The sequence below is a fragment of the Urocitellus parryii genome, chromosome 6 (genome assembly GCF_045843805.1).
Source record: "Urocitellus parryii isolate mUroPar1 chromosome 6, mUroPar1.hap1, whole genome shotgun sequence".
NCBI lineage: Eukaryota > Metazoa > Chordata > Mammalia > Rodentia > Sciuridae > Urocitellus > Urocitellus parryii.
In genome coordinates, this window is record NC_135536.1 from 59,953,450 (window position 1) to 59,975,815 (window position 22,366).

At 40.0% G+C, this 22,366-nt stretch overlaps 4 protein-coding genes across 7 annotated transcripts in view; 1 reads left to right on the forward strand and 3 right to left on the reverse strand.

Moving 5' to 3' along the window:
- Positions 1-562: 562 nt before the first annotated feature.
- Rpl36al (ribosomal protein L36a like) lies at positions 563-1,922 on the reverse strand. 2 transcript variants are annotated; one of them, XM_026391043.2, is made up of 2 exons: positions 1,825-1,922; positions 563-1,019 (listed from the first exon to the last, which is right to left on the reverse strand). In XM_026391043.2, the coding sequence occupies exon 2, from the start codon at positions 986-988 to the stop codon at positions 668-670; it is 321 nt and encodes a 106-aa protein (XP_026246828.1). In that variant the 5' UTR covers positions 989-1,019; positions 1,825-1,922; the 3' UTR covers positions 563-667. The 2 variants fall into 2 exon arrangements, with proteins under 2 accessions (XP_026246828.1, XP_077656084.1); XM_077799958.1 differs by lacking the exon at positions 1,825-1,922 and adding an exon at positions 1,717-1,818.
- A 108-nt stretch (positions 1,923-2,030) lies between these two features.
- Mgat2 (alpha-1,6-mannosyl-glycoprotein 2-beta-N-acetylglucosaminyltransferase) lies at positions 2,031-4,609 on the forward strand. Its single transcript, XM_026391077.2, has one exon. The coding sequence runs from the start codon at positions 2,506-2,508 to the stop codon at positions 3,847-3,849; it is 1,344 nt and encodes a 447-aa protein (XP_026246862.2). The 5' UTR covers positions 2,031-2,505; the 3' UTR covers positions 3,850-4,609.
- A 2,420-nt stretch (positions 4,610-7,029) lies between these two features.
- Positions 7,030-15,549, reverse strand: Dnaaf2 (dynein axonemal assembly factor 2). The gene is made up of 3 exons (XM_026391088.2): positions 12,708-15,549; positions 9,202-9,345; positions 7,030-7,797 (listed from the first exon to the last, which is right to left on the reverse strand). Exons 1-3 carry the CDS (start codon positions 14,778-14,780, stop codon positions 7,303-7,305), a joined length of 2,712 nt encoding a protein of 903 aa, XP_026246873.2. The 5' UTR covers positions 14,781-15,549; the 3' UTR covers positions 7,030-7,302.
- Positions 15,550-18,409: 2,860 nt separating this feature from the next.
- Positions 18,410-22,366, reverse strand: part of Pole2 (DNA polymerase epsilon 2, accessory subunit) — a 32,040-nt gene continuing 28,083 nt past the window's right edge. For all 3 annotated transcript variants that reach the window (XM_026391048.2, XM_026391047.2, XM_026391046.2), the window contains one exon: positions 18,410-18,467. In XM_026391048.2, coding sequence (XP_026246833.1) covers positions 18,449-18,467 — 19 coding nt within the window. In that variant the 3' untranslated portion in view covers positions 18,410-18,448. The remainder of the gene's footprint in view (positions 18,468-22,366) is intronic.

The following is a 22,366-nucleotide window of genomic DNA, read 5'->3' on the forward strand; positions in this document are numbered from 1 at the left end:
TTCTCCCTTGAGTGTATCCCTTCTAATAAATTATTCCTGTTACTCTGAGCAATACATCTGAAATCTGACTTTGTCATGAGCATCAGGGTTCTAAGGGAGTTCTTGCTGCCTCAGTTTCCTGGTAGGCCTCAACCCTGTAAACACAATCATAATTTTTATTCTTACTATTATGCCAAACTTTTGAATTAAGCTTCATCCTCTATATATGAATGAAAAAAAACTTTGGTTTCAGTACTATAAGAGTACCAGAGATCTTGTAAGTAACCCCAATTGATAATGGATGGCTACTGTATATGTGAATTGACCAGAAACAAAGAAGGAAATAGTACTCTGTGCATTTTCCCCTAAGACATGACTTATGTCTATAACCTGGTTGTAAAATTCAAGGCAGGATTTTCTTATAAACACAAAATTCCAATTCATAGAACTAATTTTAAATAGAATTTCAGAAGAGGATAAACCTTAATTCACTTTCAAAGAATTTAAATTAAGAACCACATTCTAAAGTGATAACTACATTAAACATGCAATTCTGAGTAAACACACACACACACACACAAAAGGTTTAGGTATGATTATATAATTGTCATTTATTTCCCTATAGGTAATTTTTCTAGTTTCAGTATTTTCGAATCAAAATTAAATGGGAAAAAAAAAATCAAAAAGTTTAAAACTGGATCACTTGGCCCTTTCTCTTCTTGTCTCCTCCCAGTTCGAAATGCTTGCATCTCTTGATGGCCAGCATCCTCTTGGATCTGCAGTTTGGTTCAACGCATTCAAGTCTTAGAACAATCTTCTTCGTGGTTTTAGCCTTCTTGCGGAAAATTGGCTTTGTCTGCCCACCATAGCCACTCTGCTTCCGATCATAACGCCTCTTTCCTTGGGCGTAAAGGGAATCCTTGCCCTTCTTATACTGGGTCACTTTGTGAGGCTGGTGCTTGCCACACTTTTTACAGAAAGTCCTTCGAGTTTTAGGTACATTGACCATCTTTACAGCAGAGGTGTCTACGCGATGAAAACTGTAATAAAGTATTTAATGTACCACACATTAAACATTTTGAAAAGTGAGACGTTTTATACAAATATTTACAGAAAAAAAACAGCATTCATAAATCAGTAATGTATAAATTTAACAAATACTCATTTTCTCCATGGATAACTGTACATACAAGTGCACACTTTTAGAATGTTTAAAATTATTGGACAAGGTTGGGAATGCAGCTTGGTGGAACAGCGCTTGCCAAACGTGCGAGCCCCTGGATTCAATGCCCAATACCTTATGCATAATTAAATTACTGGATTATTTATAGAGCTACTCACTAGTAACACACGAGCATCGGCACTGGGAGTAATCAGTACACACAGTTGTCTATAGAAAGTGTGCTGCCCAGAAAGAAAAATGCAGTGTTTACCCAATTTTCTTCCAAAGAGGGTAAAGACAAGAATTTCCTTACGACTCCCTCCCCCCCCCTTCCTCCATTTTCCAGCTCCCGGGTGACTGATGCAATGCGGGATATAGTAGCTTCTGCTACGATCCGCCCTGTTCCTTCTCCAAGAATCACACCGGTCTGGTTTCACGATTTCCCTCCTAAGCACCGTCACCCGTCAGCATCCCTCAGGGCTGACGTGTCCTTAGCCAGGCGGCGTGCCTCGAGGCCCAGTAGCCGCCATGCCTACACACCTTTCCTGACCAGAGAAACCAATTCTTAAACTCACCCAAGCCAAAGCAGCGGGTCTCGCCTTCCCTTTCTTACAAGGTCCTTCCCCGGGTTCTGAGCAATGGAGACTTGTGTTTAAACCGCTACAGTTCAGATGCTAACTTACCCGGAGATCTCGCGGCCGCGGACCTCGCCTCGCCACGCTCGCGCCTTACAGGAAAGGGAGGAATGGAGCGGAAGTAGGAACTGAACTTGAGCGACAGGACTGCGAGCCAATAGGCAGCTGGCTACTACGGCCAGTCGCCTCCGGACGCGTCTGGGAAGCGCCAACCAATGGCCTATGGGGAGGGCCCAAGGGGTGTGGGCCAAAGGGCCGTGGCGCTCCGCGGGCCAGTACCGGGTTGTCAGAACGATCGCCGCGGTAGTGGGGCGAGGCTGCGTCGTCGCTCAGTCTTGGTCGTCCGGGACCCGAGTGAGGATGAGAGCGCAGAGGACACAGGGCCGCTGGAGGCGCAGGTAACGAAGCTGGGGTGCGGTGGGCTTGCGGCTGGGCTTCTTCCGGGACCAGTGGTGCTGAATGGAGAGGACCGAGAAGACGCCGAGCCGCGGCTCCTAGCGGCGGGGCCGCTGCAGCTGCCGGGCGAAGATGTGCGGATCCCGGGTGGCTTGGGGCAGCTGAGAGCCTTCGAGCCCCAGGACCCCCGAGGCCCGAGATGAGTTAGCGGGGCAGCCGCGGGGGCCAGTTCCTACCACCACAGGCCGGGGCGATCGCCCTCCCGCCCCTTCCTTGCAGAGGCCGACAGCTCCTTTCCGCGCCCTCCCGCCCGTGCCCTCGGCTCTGGAGACCATGAGGTTCCGCATCTACAAACGGAAGGTGCTAATTCTGATGCTTGTGGTGGCAGCCTGCGGCTTCGTCCTCTGGAGCAGCAATGGGCGACAAAGGAAGAACGAAGCCCTTGCCCCGCCGTTGCTGGACGTCGAGCCCGCGCGGGGCGCGGGAGGCCGGGGTGGGGACCATCCCGCGGTGTCGGTGGGCATCCGCAGGGTTTCCAACGAGTCGGCGGCTCCACTGGTCCCCGCGGTCCCGCAGCCGGAGGCGGACAACCTTACGCTGCGATACCGGTCCCTCGTGTACCAGCTGAACTTTGATCAGACGCTGAGGAATGTAGATAAGGCTGGCACCTGGACTCCCCGTGAGCTGGTGCTGGTGGTCCAGGTGCATAACCGGCCGGAATACCTCAGACTGCTACTGGACTCACTTCGGAAAGCCCAGGGCATTGACAACGTCCTCGTCATTTTTAGCCATGACTTCTGGTCGACAGAGATCAATAATTTGATCGCTGGGGTGGATTTCTGCCCTGTTCTTCAGGTGTTCTTTCCTTTCAGCATTCAGTTGTACCCCAACGAGTTTCCGGGGAGTGATCCTAGAGATTGCCCTAGAGACCTGCAGAAGAATGCAGCTTTGAAATTGGGGTGTATTAATGCTGAGTATCCTGACTCCTTCGGCCATTACAGAGAGGCCAAATTCTCCCAAACCAAACATCATTGGTGGTGGAAGCTGCATTTCGTATGGGAAAGGGTCAAAGTTCTTCGAGATTATACTGGCCTTATACTCTTCCTAGAAGAGGACCACTACTTAGCTCCAGACTTTTACCATGTCTTCAAAAAAATGTGGAAATTGAAGGAGCAAGAGTGCCCTGAGTGTGATGTTATCTCACTGGGGACCTATACTGCCAGTCGTAATTTCCATGGCATTGCTGACAAGGTAGATGTGAAAACTTGGAAATCCACAGAGCACAATATGGGTTTAGCCTTGACCCGGGATGCATATCAGAAGCTGATTGAGTGCACAGACACTTTCTGTACCTATGATGATTATAACTGGGACTGGACTCTTCAATATTTGACTGTATCTTGTCTTCCAAAATTCTGGAAAGTACTGGTTCCTCAAGCTCCTAGGATTTTTCATGCTGGAGACTGTGGAATGCATCACAAGAAAACATGTAGGCCTTCCACCCAGAGTGCCCAAATTGAGTTACTCTTAAATAATAACAAACAGTACATGTTTCCAGAAACTTTAACTATCAGTGAAAAGTTTACTGTGGTAGCTATTTCCCCACCTAGGAAAAATGGAGGGTGGGGAGATATTAGGGACCATGAACTCTGTAAAAGTTATAGAAGGCTGCAGTGAAAAAAAAGTCAATACAAAAGCAAAAGTGACAGTCTTCTATTTTTGATATTTGTCTCAACAGGATATACAACTGAATAAAAGATTTAGGAACTGGTTTCTGCTTTAATACAAAAAAATTTTTTTTCTTGTAAAAGGTGTCCAAATATATAATAATCTTTTCCAGTTATATCTGATGAAGATGTAAAACAAGTTTTCATTTTGGGAGTTGAATTTTAAAGCTCAGTCTGTCTCTGTTAAAAGTAATGATTATTGTTAATTGATATGAGGGAAGAGGGAAAGTTTTATTTAAATTGCATCTGTTAATCTTTTTATCTGAAACTTTGTATACTTTTCCACTTTCAAAAACTTATTTTAAGTACAGCAAATTTAAAATTGATAGCAGTAAAAAAGTGTTACAATGAAATCACAAGAGTATTAATGGAACAACCCAGTTTCACTCTTGACACAGTTATTAGGAAGGGATTGCTTCACTGGTTGAATAATTCAAAAGTTATATTTGCTAAACACCCTGTCAGAACAGAAATTTTCAGTATTACTGATTCCTGTATATTGTGTTAAGATTTGCCTGTGCTTTGGAACCTTCATAGAACACACTTTCTTTTGGAATGTATTTGATTGATAAGCAAGTTTAAACATTGTTTTCACCTCAGTGTAGAAATACAATGGATTTGATTTTTTTTTCTTTTAGTGTACTAAAATAAAATACTCATTTTTGCATAAAAAGATTCCTAATCATTTTGCAGAACAAGTTTTGTTTACTCCTTACACCAAATTTAGTAAAGATATTTTAAAAGTTTTGAACTTTTAAAAGCATTACATCTTAATATTTACTATCTATACATTGTATAATAAGTTTGAAATAAAACCCTGCTCATGACAGTGCATTCGCTGTGGAAGAAACTATTTAGCTTTCAAATTAGGCAGGCATAGATAATAAACAAAAAAGCTGCTGTGTAAGAGAAATACAGCCTATATTGTTTTTTAAGGCCAGAAATGATACAAAGTTCAGTTGTGCCAAAGTGCAACACATTCTAGTGCCAGCTTTAACTCACCCGTCTCCAGTATTAGGGATTGAACTCAGGAGTACTCTACCACTGAGTTACACACATTTCCAATCCTTTTTATTTTTGTATTTTTAGACAGGGTCTCCCTAAGTTGCCTATGCTACCCTTGTGATTGAACTTGTGATTCTCATGTGTCAGCCTTCAGAGTAGGTAAGGTCACAGGCATGCACCACCATGCCTGGTAAGGTACTTTTTAAAAAAAAGATGGATACAGTAAATAATAGGTAACAGGCTTAAAATTTACTCCATATTTTGTGTACGTTTCCCTTATTACTACATTCAATAAAAAGTTACTCATCAAAAGCTATATTCTGTGTAGATAATACTATTGGTTGTTTCAACCTAAGAAAACTTTTTTTTTTTTGTTATCAGTACTGGGGGTTGAACCCAAGTACCTCATGTATGCTAAGCAAGTGCTCTATAACTGAGCTATATCCTCAGCCCTCAACCTAAGAAAACAGTCTCAAATTTTTATTGCATCAACTTAAGAATGTGGTTGAAAAATATATGTGCTGTGGCTGGGGATGTGGCTCAAGCGGTAGCGCACCCGCCTGGCATGCATACGGCCCTGGTTCCATCCTCAGCACCACATACAAAGATGTTGTGTCCGCCAAATACTAAAAAATAAATATTAAAATTTCTCTCTCTCTCTCTCTCTCTCTCACTCACACACACACACACACACACACACACACACACATTCTCTTTAAAAAAAAATATATATATATGTGCTCATCTAAGGTGAGACAGTTTTCTTCCTTTGTGAGCTGCCTTTTTACTACCTTCACATCCCAATCTAGTGCCAGTATTTTTCTTTTTTTGGTGGGGGGTGCGTAAGGGAGGTACCAGGGATTGAACTCAGGAGCATAAACCACTAAGCCACATCCCCAGCCCTATTTTGTATTTTATTTAGAGATGGGTCTGAGCTCTTTAGTGCCTCAATTTTGCTGAGGCTGGCTTTGAACTCTACATCCTCCTGCCTCAGCCTCCCGAACCTCTGGGATTACAGGTGTGCACCACTAGTGCCAGTTTTTGTCTGGAGATTATAATTACCAGGCTTTATACCAGTTTTTGATCCCTGACCTGACATCTCCAGTTTAAATGACTAAAGAAATTAGGCCATTTCCAGAATTGAGCTAAGACCAGAGTCTGAATTAGTAGCCATGTCTAGAACAGGACACATCAGCCAGTGGCCTTGTGTTTAGTGATTAGATCAAGTATTTTCCTGTTTTCATGGTATCATAATTTTTTTTTAATGGATACCTTTATTTATTTATTTTTATGTGTTGCTGAGGATCGAACTCAGGGCTTCACGCATGCTAGGCATTCTACCACTGAGCTACAACCCCAGCACCACTGTCCTAAAATTTTAGTTTTTTTTTAAAGAGAATTTTTTTTTTTTTTAATATTTATTTTAGTTTTTGGCGGACACATCTTTGTATGTGGTGCTGAGGATCGAACCGGGGCCGCAGGCATGCCAGGCAAGCGCGCTACCGCTTGAGCCACATCCCCAGCCCTCCTAAAATTTTTTGTGAGAAACACATTAGGATTTCCCCTTTGCCTCATATTTTAGTTGGGTTATTAAAAAATTGATTATAAAAGAGTAGATTTTGTTTTGATGTGATAATATAAGTAAAATAATTTTTCTTTTCAAAACAAATTGTCAGATTTTTAAAAATTAAACTGTTCTAAATTCTCAAATGTATTCTATAAAACCAAAAGATGTTTTAATACTTAACTTGCAAGAAATTGTTTTTAAAAACTGAATTTTGAAAATAATTAAAAACTAACCTCATGTAGTTTGTGCAACATATATTAGCAAAATATAGTTAAAATGCTAAAAATTCTATTTAGATATTTGTATTGTAATTATTTAGATTATCAATATGGGTAAGTTCTTTTCCCCTGCAAGCTCTTGTTTCAGCAACTACACCCTATAGTGAGACTTATAAAACAAACAGGTTTAGGATTCTACTCCCATACTTGGATTCATATTTCTAGTTAATTGCATTCTTGAGAATTACTTTGTGTGACAAACACAACTTGGTGAATATTTATTTTGAAATTTTAAAGGGAAGCAGAAGCAGCAAAAATCACACAGAAGTCTATACACACACACACACACACACACACACACACAGATTGTATTAAAACTGTTTTACATCTCTACTTCAAAAAATATACATCTGCTAGAGGAATTGTAAAACATCTCCAAAATTAAAACTATTTAAAGGCAAACAAAAACAAAACTACAGTTTACCCATTGGAATTAAAATTCCAAATTTTAATTGTATTCTTTATTGACTACCTTTTTTAATGTTTAACAGAAAGAAATTATTTTAGGTCCAAAATTTTTTTACTCAACATTTAAATTCCGAATAATATAGAATTAATCCAAATCATATAGCAAAGAATTCTGAAAAGTGAATGCACAATGAGTCACATGATCTTTAATAATCTGTACAGTACCATCTTGCATATTGGTTTCTTTTATGCTATCAAAATCAGGTATATTGTGAACTATAGTTTTGTTCAAATTGGGATGTCCATCCAATTCTTTTTCTTTGGTTATTACCGGTTCTTTTAAATTATCTTTGTCCTCATTTGAGTAAGTAGAACCTTTCTCTTTAATAAAAGTAGGTTCCATTTTTGCTTCAGGTTGCTTTGATTTTCCAGATAGCATTTGAGAAACATCAAGAGACTCTTGTTGAAATCCTGCTACTGAACCACAAGTATTTATTTCTAGTGCTTTAACTGCTATAGATGAATCAGAGTCAGTTGTAGAGGTGGTAAAATGTTCTACATTTTCTTTTTCAGTTAGTTGACATTCTTCATTGATTTTTTCCTTTCCTTGAAGCTGATCAGGATTACCACATTCTTGTAACTGTGTCAAGAGAAACAAAAAATTAATAATTATTTGAAATAACAGCAATTAAATTGCAGTAACCTGAAATTTGTTGCTGTTACTAAGGATTGAACCAATGTCACTTTGCCACCCTCAGCCCTTTTTATTTTGTATTTTGAGACAGAGTCTCACTAAATAGCTGAGGCTGGCCTTGAACTTGCAATCCTATTGCTTCAGCCTCCCAAGTAGTTGAGATTACAGGTGTGTGCTACCACAATGGAGAAAATAAAACTTTTTGTGTGTAGGGGAATTGAACTCAGGGCTTCACATGTGCTAGGCAAGCACTCTACCACTGAACTACATCCCCAGCTCTGAAAATCAGATTTTTTAAAAAATAGTGTAGCTGCCAAAGGAGAAGAAATGTCCCTGGAGAAGGGTACAAGGAGTTCCAAGAGGAAAGGGGGAACTCAACTCAGGACCAGCAGGGTTCTTGGCATACAAGGCAGCAAAGAATTTTGTGACAGAAAATAATTCAGCACAAGCCAAAGGTACAGACAGGTTTATTTAGGAAGACAGATACACATTAAAGGGAGAATGTGGGAGAATGTGGGCTATCTCAAGAGTGAGAAGACCTGTCCTGGGTTGGAGGTCCAATATTTATAGAAAGGCTATATCAGGGGCCAGGGTGGAGCTGCACATTTTTGTGCCAGTTTGCCCTACACTTGCATATTTCCTTCATATTACAAGGGCCTGGGCTAAGATTTACAGCTGTTTTCTCTGCATCTCAATGGCTTCTGGGTATTTCCCTTAAGATTCAGTACCTCTTCTCTTTATCCTAAATCCCTATCTCATTGTGATAACCCTTGCAAACCTGCACATATGCTTCCAGGCATCTCCCTTGACATCATCCTCCAAATACTGCCATTTTTTTTTAACTGGCTTTAACTTTCTGATTAAATCTTTTCAATCACTGTCTTCTCCTTCAGAACAAAATGATCCAAGCTTTTTTAACATTGCCTACAAAACCTTTTAACAGACATTCTTATAAGGGAATTGTTGAATTTCTTGAGTTTTCTTTAATTTCTATATTTATCAGTTACCCTTCCCCCAATTCACACATCACTCAGTGGTGTCAAGTTACTTTTGCATCCTATATTAAAAGACTGGGTTCAACTGGAAAGAATGAACAAATTCTATGACATTATCTCCACAACTTGGGAGGAAAAAAGACTTATATTCATCCCTGGGCAAACTCACACATCCTAAATATTTGATTTTAATTGGAGGATTATTTTGAGATTAAATAAGGTTTAGCACAATCATTCTGCCCAGTTATTATCTACATTTTATTCATAGTTATGAGATTAAGGAATAATAATTTCATCTATTAGGCTTCCACCTTTCCAGTAGTCACTTCTCTTAGAAAGCCCATTATAATCTTACCTCTGTGTGAATTTGAATCTTCTCATCAGTAACCTGAAGAACTTCAATTAATGGTGGGGACAGGGGCATTTTCTGTATGAACGTACAGCACAGGACCTCTTCAAGAAACTCATTAACATTTTCTTCATTAATAAACAACTTTTCCTAAAGGAAAAAGGAAAAAAATATTCCATCTTATAAGTCACAGTGGACAGTTATACTTAGGAAGGCAGCTCACAAAAATTTTCACACATATCAGGGTTACACTTTTGAAAATGTTTATCTTAACATTACTTCTAAGGGATATACTGAAAAAGAAAATTTACTACTGTACAAAATAATACAAACTGTACCAAAAGTGTATGTATAATTTATTTTTTAAAAAACCTGAAAAGGGGGGAATAAAGCCTTGGTAGTTTTTCTAGGTTTATTAAATCTGAAGTATATTTCCCTACTAGATAATACTACTTACACATTATGCTTTTTTCCTCCTAATATTTCTTAAGAATAACCTCACTTCTAGAGTTGTAAGTGCAAACTCCACTACAAATTACAATTTAGTTTTGCAATCTGTTCACATTCATGTTAAATGTTATAGTTAAGGTGTGGGAGGAATAACCATATTAACCATACTTAAAATTACTTAACTCATAAAATCAGTTTACTGCTGCCCCAAATAAAATTAATTTTCCTGACCTTTTTTAATAAACAAATTTTATAATTACAAAATAAACACAGTTCATTTTAAGTTCTTTTTTTTATATATTATATGTGTGTGTGTGTATGTATGTGTGTTTACTGGCAATTAAACCCAGGGGCACTTTACCACTGAGCTTCATCTCCAGCCCTTTTTGTTTTTTATTTTGAGACAGTGTCTTGCCAAGTTGCTGAGGCCTACTTCAGCCTTCAGAGTCAATGGGACAACAGGAGTATGCCATCATGCCAGGTTATATTAGACAATATTTAAATCTGTGAACACATACTATACAAAAGTGAACCTTGGACTGGGCACAGTGGCACACATCTGTAATCCCAGCAGCCTGGGAGGCTGAGGCCTAAAGATTGAAAGTTCAAAGCCATTCTCAGCAATTTAGCAAGGCCCTAAGCAATTTAACAATACCCTGTCTCTAAATAAAACATTTAAAAGGGTTAGGGATGTAGCTCAGTGGTTAAGCACCTCTAGGTTTAATCCGTGGTACCAAAAGAAAAAAAAAAGTGAACCTTGAAAACAAAATTTTACATTGAGCGGGGTTGGGTGCAGTTGCACTTCCCTGTAGTCCCAGTGGCTCAGGAGGCTGAGATAGGAGGCTCAAAAAGTTCAAAGCCAGCCTCAGCAAAAGGGAGGCACTAAGCAACTCAATGAGTCCCTGTCTCTAAATAAAATACAAAACAGGTCTGGGGATATGGCTCAGTGGTCAAGTGCCCCTGAGTTCAATCCCCAGTACCAAAAAAAAAAAAAAAGAAAGAAAATTTTACAGTTAGAGTAATTTGCCTTGCTATAATTTGAAGATCCAGAATAATACTGATTACAGAATTACCCTCATCAAAAGCATTTCTAAGGTTCATTTTTGTTGTTGTTGTTTTTTGCAGTATTAGGGATCCAAACCAGGACCTTCTACATGGTGGGCGAGTACTCTACCAATGACCTATATCTCCAGCACCTTCTAAGGTTCATGCTTCTGAAAAGGGGATTCATCTTTGCTTCACTGCAAAAAATGCACCAAATATTTTTAGATAACCCAAGGAAGATATTTATAATAGAACTGGTTATGATTAAAATGCAGAATACCTACACAAGTTTGACTTCTAATGATTGACTTCATTAAAAAGATAATGATTTCACTGGCCCTGAAGTTCTAGGAAAATTCTCAGTGAATATTTAAGATTTAAATAAACATATTTAGTTATTTGTATATGTGTAAAATAACAATACTGGTCTCGAAGCACAAAAGTTTCTAAATTATGGTTATTATACATAATATCCTTATATATGGCTCACTACTCATGATTTTTAAAATTAATGTACTTTAACACTTAAAGCCTGGTCCTGTAAACAAGCAAAGCAAAAGAACTGGACATCAGCATCATAACAAATATGATGACTAATGGAAGTAATTATTATAAATCTATTTCAAGCTTCAAAGAAATAATTCCATTTTGATTCAGTTTCCTTGCTAAAATGTTAGCATGCTAGAAAATCAGATTAAAACATATTCTTGAATATTCTTTTAACTGCTTGTCCATAAATTTCTTCCCACATCGAGTTATTTTTATTTGCTAAAACAATTACAGGAAAACCACTGCCCTTTCCTAAATTTCCCCCTTCTGCTGACATAAACAGATACTGAATTTCATATTTTATATTCTTACAAAATATCTTCCTCAACTATTTATTTTACCATTTTTGGAGGGCTTCAAGTTAACCACTGCTCAGATACCCAACTCATAAAATACAGAGCTAACTTATTAGCAGATTTATAGAAAAACAATAGGAAGAAGTGAAAATTTCTGACAGGTTAAAGGCCAAGGTCAAAAGCTTAATATTTAATATACAAGCTGTGCAATTAGTGTTTCTGAAAACTTGACTCTTGATACAAACCTTAATCAAAATCACCAATTGCTCATTTGAGGTTAAAGACTCTTTAGAATTTTAAGTATTCTTTTCAATATTTTTCGTAACAGTGGAGTATTAAATGTGAAATTCAAGAACTTAATAACCTAAAAAGCATAGAAGAACTACAACAGGACATAAGTTATTCATCAAAATTTATCCTCAGTAAACTAGATAATGCTCAGTCCAGTTCTAGTGTTCTGTGCTATTCAGCTCAACAAATACTACTTACACTTCATTAAATGCCAGCCATTGTGCCAAATACTAATAGGGTCCTAAAGATGATTAAAACAAAGGCAAAGAGAAACTTTGAACACAATATAGCACCCACCAGAGGTCCACCTCACCAAAATCAGTGACTAAAATTACTAAGAGCACCCTATAGAGAAAATTGTCTGGGATTTAGATTAATCCAACATCTGAGTTTGCTTTCTCACCTAAGAACTATGTGGCACTTGCCGAGTTACTTTTCTTCTCAGAAACAGATTTATTATTACTCACTTTCTAAGCTTGGAAAAAGTGATTTTCCTACTTGCCACTTTGGAGTGCTTCTTAAAGTTATTTGGGTCACAAACCCTTTGAGACTAAAGTTAGTCCTTTTCTCCAAGAGACATTACTCTCAACTTTTTGTATTTAATTTTAGAGTTCCAGGAATCACTGAAAATCCTTTCGGTCTCTTTCGGAGTCAATGGAGCCCAAGAAAACTTTATTACCAACAACTTTGAGGATTTGAAACCCATCCATCAGGGAGGATACGTGTAAACCTTCCTGAAAATACGTTTAACAAGTACCAGCATAACGTGAAAAGTTATAGAAAATGCTTTGTTTAGGCTAAATTGAGAGGGAGCCTGTAACAGTAAATTTTAGAAGAGAGATGGAATATTTCAAACATTAAGACTCTAGAAAGAACTGTTACCTCCAAAGAATCTTTGTTCAAACCATAGTACCACTCTCGCCAACGTCCATGGCTCTCTGGAGATTTGGCCAGTACTATCACTGCATTGTTTGAAGAAACGCTAATCTCGGGTTCTTTGGTACTTAATTTATTTTCTGGAGCAAACTGCAAGAAGAAGGAATAAACCGAGTCTTGTGTGGAGAAGCACAGTTTGTACCAGAGGGGGTTCAGATTCCACTGAAGACTTTGAGGCTGAATCCGCGGCACTTGAATTAGCAGAGTCAAGGATTCTTCATCCTGATTACACTGCATAGGAGGACACAAAGGTTCCCTGCTGTCGGTGTCGGGGCCACCCATTGCTGGGTCAGAAGGCTCGCCACCCGGGCCCTCCAGGTCCTCATGTGTCTCTACACTGATATCTCCGCACGCACTCCCTCTTCCTACAGGAGACTCCTGGTCAAGGGCCAGGGATGAAGTACTGGGGGAGCATACGCCACCATCCCCAGGTGAGCTCCCAGCTCCTGGGGACGACTTCTCCTCTAGGCCTGGCGGCGACACCGAGTGCCTACCCAAACCTCGCTCTTCCGGCTGGAGTTCTCTTTCCTCCCCAGCGCGCGCTGACAGAGACGCCACCTCAAGGGCACCTGGGGTGGCGATCCCAGCGTCTACCACCTGGATCCCGTTGGGATCCGGGCTGGATCTCAAGGGGCCCGCTTTCCCCACGCTAGCGGAAGCGCAGGCCACGCCATCAGTTCCGGACTGGCCCCCCGACTCTTCCGGCGCCGCAGGGGGCCCGCGGCGCGCGAATGGCGCCACTGGTAGCGTGACCACCAGCTGCCGCCGGGCCTTGTTGAACTGCGCCTTGCCACGGCTGTCGTCCACCGGGTAGGGGAGCGAGAACCGCAGCCGGTAGTCGGGGTTCCTCGAGTCAAGACACAACAGCTTTCCCGTCACTTCCAGCGCCGCCTGTTCAGCTGAGCGCAGCAGCGGCAGCTCGATGGTGACCACCAGCTCGTGCGGCACCGAGCTCGGGGCCGAGTCCCGGGAGCACCGGTAATCCTGAAGGTCCACGTGGTGGCGCTGCACCACGCTGCAGCGGGGCTCGGTGGGGGCGGGCTGCTGAGTCTCCGGCGCAGGTTTGGGAACCTGGGGCCCCGGGCCGACGGAGCTCTGGGCTGTCGCTGGGTACCGGTAGGGATAGGGAAAATCTGAGAGAGGATCCTCCTTCCTGTTGGGTGGGGCCCGGACGCTCCCCGGAAGGGGCGTGCGCAGCACGGCAGCCTCTGGGGTCCCCTTATATTTAGTCTTCAGGGTCTTGGCGTTCCTGCGGTCCAGCTTGACGCCGAACTGCTTCTCGACTGCCTCCAGGGCCGTGGCGTCCAGCATCTGACAGAAGCGCTTGTTGCGCCGGGCCAGCGCCAGCGTTTCTGGGTGGAACACCACATCGTAAACCTTGTAGCGGGTGCCGCTGCGCCCCGCGTACTCTCTGCCAGGCGCCAAGCTGTACGGCAGGGACCAGTGGCTACCCATCGCCGCGCCACCGCCGTCCCCCGGGCCTGGCCGGCTGCTGGGCGCGCCCACCAGGTCGTTGCTGCATACATTCACGAAGCAGCGCAGAGCCCCGTCCAGGCTGGTACGCAGCACGTGGCCTGGCTCCGGGTGCACGAACCGCACCTCCACTCCGCGCTCACGCTCCAGTGCGGTGATCTCTTCCTCGTAGCGCCTCCGGTTTTCTGGGTCATTGAGCTCCTCGGCGTACTCGGAGAACATTCGCCGGAACTCCGGATCCTGGAAGGCGGAGGTGAGCCGCTGGACCTCCTCTCCGCTCAGGTCCAAATCCTCCAGCGCCGAGGAGGCTGCCGCTTTGGCCATGCTGCCCCGCAGCTCCTCGCCCTCACCCCAGGGGTGATCAGTCCAAGACTGGTTGGGCAGGGTGCCCCGCAGAGTCTCTGGTACGCGGAGAGCGAAAGGGCTGAGGTCGGTAACGGCCGCAGGATTGAGCCTTGAGCAGCGCGTGCTGGTTGCCACGGTAACCCCCACTGACACCCGGAAGGAGCAGCAGCAATCAGCTGGAGGTGCCAGAAACGGCCTCATTATTTCTTCAAAACAAGCAACTACTTGCCGTTTTTTAGATGCTTATGCCAAGATGCATTTACTTCTGCTGTCTATGGTAAAATTGTCATAATTGCCAGTATTGTGTACAAGATCTCATTCATTGTTGACTTTTAAGTTAAAATTTTCACAAACGAGAGACATGAGAAGTTACCTGATCAAGGTTGCACAGCCAGTGTGTTCACAAGCTGTGATTTTTAACCTGACTTACATGTGTTTTTTCACTTTACTAAAACATTTCAATCTTAGTTTTCCTCCTTTTTATCTTCTGGATAATCTGCCATACAGTTTACCCAGTAAAAGCTCATTTAGAGCAAAAGATAAGGGCAGGGTATTCATAAACAAATATGCCAATGAATGTAAAATGTAAAGCTGTAGTTCAGTGGTAGAGCACTGGCCTAGGTTCTCACCCACTTTTATTTAAAAGTAAATAAAATAAAGATATTATGCCCATTTTTGGTAACAGGAATTGAACTCAGGGGCACTTGATCACTGAGTCACATCCCCAGCCCTAGCCCTTTGTTATTTGTTCTTTGAGACAGCGTCTTGCTAAATTGCTAGGGCTGGCTTTGAACTCTTGATCCTCCTGCCTCAGCCTTCCAAGCCGCTTGGATTACAGGCGTGGGTGTCATCGCAACCGGCTACAACTAAAGAAAATTTTTAAAATAATGCAAAATTTAAGATGCCATGTGTCACCTATCAAAATGGCAAAGCTTTCATGATTATTGTTCTCCTCAGGGTGGGAGTAGAATTTTAAGTGTGCTTTTTTTTTTTTTTAAGCCCATATACCCATGGAATAATTGACCCAATACTTATTAAAATAGTATGATTCTAAAAGTTTGGGAAGAATCTAATAGTTCAACAAATAACTGATGAAACAGATTTTGGCAGAGACATATAAGGGAGTTTATGTGGCCATTGTAAAGTATCTTGTAGAAATCCCTCCTCCCTCTTAGGTGCTGGAGATTGAACCAAGGGTCTCATCCCTATAGCATAGGATCTACCACTGAGCTACATACACTTCCAGCCTCAAAGTGTATTTATTGACGGGTAGTTATTTATTCATTGGTAGCTGGCCTATCATTTTTCTATTCTCGGCAACATTTAACACAACAGATGTTGGCATTACCCCAGTGATAAGACCCTTTCTAGATTTTTCTCCTACCTTATATGCTTTCATAGTCTGTTTTGCAAGTTTATTCTGTTCAGTTTCTAAGTAGAGATGCCCCAGGCTGGGACCCTATTTTTTCTCCACCTATACTTGCTCCACAAATATATGTATGCTTACAAATACCAAACTTATATTTCTGGTTCTAACTCTATAGACTCCTTTTATCCAGCTGCTCAAATTTGAGTTCTCCATTTGAACAAGTAATCCTTAGGTCTCTCAGGTTTGAAATGACCAAAAATAGAATTCCTAACTCCTTTTCTTTCCCAAACCTAGGCCTTGATCTCTCAGCAGCATTCAAAGCAGCTTACTATTCCCGTTTGGAACACATTTTTCTCTTGGTGTATAGAACTCCAAGCTCTCTATTTTCCTTCACTTGTCCCTCTTCTGCCAGTTCTCTAAATGTGCTTGTTTATCAGTCCTCTTATCTAGTCACATATCTTCCAAGATGATCTTATTGAGGCTCATGCTTTTAAATGGCATCTATGTTCAGATTAGTTCTTTGAACAGGTTATTTATGCAGTTATTGCACCTACTACATAGGAAAGTAAGTCACTGTTCTAGGCACTGGCACAAAAAAATCATTGTGCTGCAAGGATGTCATGCAACTAATAATCTTGGATGAGTATCACTAACATAATATATTGAAACAATGTAAAATAATACAGATGGCTTGACTCCATTATCTATTAGACAAAATTTGGCTAAACAAATCTCATTGTTAGAAGTCAGGCTACATAACTATGTCAATCAATAACATTAACAGAAAAAAATTTAAAAAGATCTAGTGAGTTCCCTTTTGAGGGGGATGGAGTGTTGTCACAAGAAGGAAAAAGGGGGAATTTCTGGGGTAGGACTGTATCAATCTTGTTATATTGTTAAATTGGCTGTGCAGTTTGTTAAAACTCATTGAGGTGTCCAATGATAATAGGGGACTTTGTGTATCTCATATATTAATTTAAAAGTTTAACAAATTGTTTATAAAAACAAAAATATTTGCCCTCATGGAACTTCAGTGACACCGACACATCTTCAGTCCTATCTGACCACTGATCCCTAAGAGATTTTTCTACCTGGATGTTCAGTAGGCATCTCAAATTAACATGAGCAGAACAAAACTTGATTTTCTCCTCTCAAACCTGTTATTCTCCCAGTCTCAGCAACTAATATTATCCTAGCTATTTAACACCAAAACCTAAGTAATCCTTGATTCTTCTTTAACCTCATCCTGTACTGCCATTCAGTTACAGTTGCCCACATTTTTTTAATCTTCACCATGGTTTTGTAGTTGGTGTTTTCTTCTAGGGTCTGGCTCTATTTATTTGAAGGTAAGCAAGATGAAATCTAGGACTTTGCCTTTCCGGTATTCCACTGGATTCTCTAGGACCTAGAACATGTTAGGTACTCATTTAATGAATAAATACAGCACAGTGAAGAAAAAAGCAAGTTTATTATATAGACAGTGATTCCCAAAATATCTCTGCAGGGAAAAAAAAATGCACAGAAAAAAAAAAAAACACATTAAGAAATTTGACAAGGAAGAGAGCCAGCGAAATGAGACTCCGATGAGAATTATGGACCCAACACATACACACAAGCCTGTCCCCACACATAATTTCACATAAAACTTTGAAGGAGCCAGAAACTCAAGGCTGTTATATCCAACAACCAGTTTGTAACTTGATGCATTTAAATAGTATGTTGTATTTATGTTTTAAAATACCTTTACTAAGGTCAGACTTGTCCAGAATTTTGATGTTTCAAAGGTGATTTAATTTAATTTGATTTACACTAAGTAATTCTTGGGTATGCTCACTGGTATCAAGGTAATAACAAAAGAGTGGGGAAAAAAAAATAGTGACTAATACCAAAATTAACTTCAGATGTTTTTTGTTTTGGTAAATTAAAAGTGCCTTTATTCCACTGATAAGCTAACGTTAGTTTTAGTTTTAGTTTTTAAATGCATGCTTAATTAGAAGGGCCTTTTTTTTGTACCAGGGATTGAACCCAGGGGTGCTTTACCATGGAACCACATCCTCACCTGCCCTTTTTTTTGAGACAGGGTCTTCTGGCTAATTGCTTAGGGCCTCCCTAAGTTGCTGGGGCTGGCTTTAAATTTGAGTTCCTGGCTTTGAACTTGCCTCAAGCTCTCAAGTTGCTGGGATTACAGGTATGCACCAGCTCAACCAGCTAGAATATATCTTTATACATATCTACATTTTGTTGTTTTGCAGTGCAGGGGATCAAACCCAGGGCCTCTTAAATCAGCATATTTTTTTTTAAAGAATGCTGGAAGTGTTTTTCCTATAAAAATTTTCAAATGTACCACTGTATTTGGTATAACAATATCAAAATTTCATAAAATACAAATTCAAGAATATTTTTAAAGTTTACCATAATTTAATAATAATATCAAAATCACTTAATACATAAAACCAAGCAGAAAACTGATGCTTTTTTTTTCATATGGTCTTTAAGACTCTCAGAAGCCTTGAAGTTTGCTGAAAATAGAAAAAAAAAAAATGAAATTAAACATTTTAGAAATCTGTTCTTGTACATTTCTTAATTTTTAGTTATAGCTAATTAGTTTTCAAAATAGATCAACATTGTTCCAAATTCAGAAGGCAACACTAAAAAAATTTCTGTTTTAAACCCTATCTCTGTTCCTCAGAAGCAAATGTACAGCTGGGTGTGATGGTGCTTGCCCGTAATCCCAGCAGCTGGAGAGGCTAGAGCAGGAGGATCACAAGTTCAAAGCCAGCCTAAGCAAAAGCAAGGCACTAAGCAACTCAGTGAGACCCTGACTCTAAATAAAATACAAAATAGGGCTGGGAATGTAGCTCAGTGGTCAAGTGCCCCTGAGTTCAATCCCCAGTACCAAAAAAAAAAAAAAAAGGAAATATATACCTTATAAAGGTATTCTAATAAAAAGGAAAATAAAGTCTAGTAATATACAGGCATGTATGTATGGGTTTGTGCTTTAAAAATATGTACATGGTGGTACATAACTGCATAGTGATACATATAATAATGTATACTATTCTAGGCCTTTTTCTTTTTTTTGTGGTGTTGGAGATCGAACCCAGGACCTTGTGCATGTAAGGCAAGCACTCTACCAACTGAGCTATAACCCCAGCCCTTCTAGGTCTTTTTCAGTTGGTATACACATCTGTAATTCCTCTATGGTTTTGAAATTTAAATAAATTCTGAGTAAGTACACATTTTGATAAATGTTTTCATTCAGACCAACTGTGAGAATGTGCATTTCCCCCACTGTATCACCAATACTGGTGAAACAGAGCTAACCTTATCTACTTTGCCTACATTCTGTGATTAACTCCACAATGTGATTTCACAAATATTCCAACAAATGGCCTCTTCTTAGGAGAAACTAAGCAGACAGACCAGAGAATTTCAGTCTGTCTTGATATTTTTTTTCCAGTTCTCTAAAAAAAATTAATGTACATCAATTTGTTTGATGCAGCACTCAAAAGAATTTTCAAGTTACCAATACCAAATTATAGTTTGGAAATTTTATGTGAAGGCTTTTCATTATCCGAAGCCAGACAAAATACAGAAACCAACTGTTTAAATTCAACAACAAATAAATCAAGTATTATGCTAGAAATCCCCACCCTCTCCCCACACTGGGATTTGTACTAACTAGGCAAACACTGACACCGACTATATCCCTAGCCCTTTCTCTTTTTAAATTTTTTAAAAATTTAATTAATTTTTTAAAAAAAAACTTTAGTTGTTGATGAACCTTTATTTTATTTATATGTAGTGCTGAGAATTGAACCCAGTACCTCACACATGCTAGGCCAAGTGCTCTACCACTGAGCCACAACCCCAGACCTAAAATTTAATTTTAATTTTAAGACAGGGTCTCACTAAGTTGCCCTGACTGGCTCTGAACTTGAGATCCTTCTGCCTCAGTCTCCCAAATCACTGCGGTTACAGATGTGCACTTCAGTGCCCAGCTTTTACTAGAAACTTAAGAATGACTGTACCGGGCTGGGGATGTGGCTCAGGGGTAGAGTGCTCGCCTAGCATGTGCAAGGTCCTGGGTTCAATCCTCAGCACCACATAAACAAAATAAAGATATTGTGTCCAACTACAACTAAAAAAAAAAAAAAAAAAAGAATGACTGTACCTAAGCAGTGTGGAGATTTCTTGGAAAACTTGGAATGGAACCACCATTTGACCTAGCTATTCCACTCCTCAGTCTATACCCAAAGGACTTAAAAACAGCATACTAAAGGGACACAGCCACATCAATGTTTACAGCAGCACAATTCATCAGCACAATTCATAATAGCTAAACTGTGGAACCAACCTAGATGCCCTTCAGTAGATGAATGGATAAAAAAAAAGTGTGGCATATATATACAATAGAATTTTACTCAGCAATAAAAGAGAATAAAATCATGGGGCTGGGGATGTGGCTCAAGCGGTAGCGTGCTTGCCTGGCATGCATGCAGCCTGGGTTCAATCCTCAGCACCACATACAAAACAATGATGTTGTGCCCGCCAAAAAATAAAAGTATTAAAAATTCTCTCTCTTTCTCTCTAATAAAAAAAAAAAAAAACAATGAGAATAAAATCATGGCATTTGCAGTTAAATGGATGGCACTGAGAAGTTAGTTAGCCAAACCAAAAAAAAAAAAAAAAGCCGAAAAATATTTTCTCTGATATAAGGAGGCTGATTCATAGTGGGGTAGGGAGGGGGAGCATGGGAGGAATAGATGAATTCTAGATAGGGCAAAGAGGTGGGAGGGGAAGGGAGGTGGGCAGGAGGTTAGCAAGGATGGTGGAATACAATGGACATCATTATCCAAAGTACATGTATGAAGACACGAATTGGTGTCAATATACTTTATACAACCAGATATGAAAAACTGCTGTATATGTGTAATAAGAATTGTAATGCATTCCACTGTCATTTATTTTTTAAAAAGCAATTAAAAATTAATAAGTAAATAATGACAGGTACTTAAAAGTATTAAGAACCAAATAGAAAAGAAAACAGTTCTTCATGGCAAATAAATGTAGCTGAAATGTCTTATGCTATCATAATAAATCAATTTCCAGCTGTAATTGTTTATATCCCAATTCATTTTTAAGAAATATATAAAATGATTTGCAGAGATAGATATAAAGATAAAAGTAAGCAATTGAGGAATTTCAGGAAAAGGGAAAATATAGAGAAGATATGAAGCCAGGGCTGACTCGTCTACAAATAAAGAGATGGGCTGCATATTTGGCTAGTGCTTCTCTAACAGTTAAAACAAAGGAAGACAGTCTTTCTAAAATAAAAATTGTGCTTGGGACAGACAGATTTGTCTTGAGAGCTGTTGAGATCCCAGTATTGGTTTTCATAACAGACTAAATTTTTTACATGTAAAATTTTTATACCAAATCTCAGTTTTAGTGAAAGTCAATCTAAAAAACTGTTGTAAGACAATATGCGGGCTAGGGATGTAGCTCAGTTGGTTTAGTGATTCCCTTGCATGCACAAAGCTCTGGGTTCAATTCCCAGAAACAAACACAAACACACACACACACACACACACACACACACACACACACAAATACAGACTATATGCTCCAGACTCACAGCCCTCTGTGATGACTTAATCTTGATGTGAGGAAGTCAGATGCCCTCATGGGTAGCCAGATATAGACAGACAAGAACTGGAGAAGAGCACATGTTCTTAACCTAAAGGCATTTCATCACTTTTTTTCCATATACAATGTGGGCTAGGTAAAGTCAAACACATATTAGACTTATGGAATTAGAGGCTAGAATATCTGTGCTCTTTTGAGAATCTGTCTGCCTATATTCCAAGAATTAAGAACTATCAGGAATATAGTAAAAACAAAACATGTCAAATAGGTGAATCCAAGAACAAAATTGAGAATATTTCATAGAATGAATATCCTTCATGAATACTAAGCAGTAAGAATATATGCATAAATTATTATTATTTTTAAAATTTTATTATGTGGTGCTGAGGCTCAAACCCAGCACCATCCGCACATGCTAGGCGAGCACTCTGCTGCTGAGTCACAACCCCCAGCCCTGCATAAATTATTTTTAAGAACTACATAAAGGTCTGGGGTTGTGCTCAGCGGTAGAGCGCTCATCTAGCACGTGCAAGGCCCTGGGTTCAATCCTCAGCACCACATAAAAATAAACAAATAAAGTAAAGGTATTGTATTCATTTTTATTTTAATAATTTGTTAATTACAAAAAAAAAAAAGCCACAGTTGGGCTGTATGTTCAAGGTTATACTTTGTGAAAAGAACCTAGAGGACAATTTAGTCACTTGTTCTTAAACAGAAGATGTATATGTGATTTGCTTTACCAAAATAGTTACCTGAGAAATCACACATT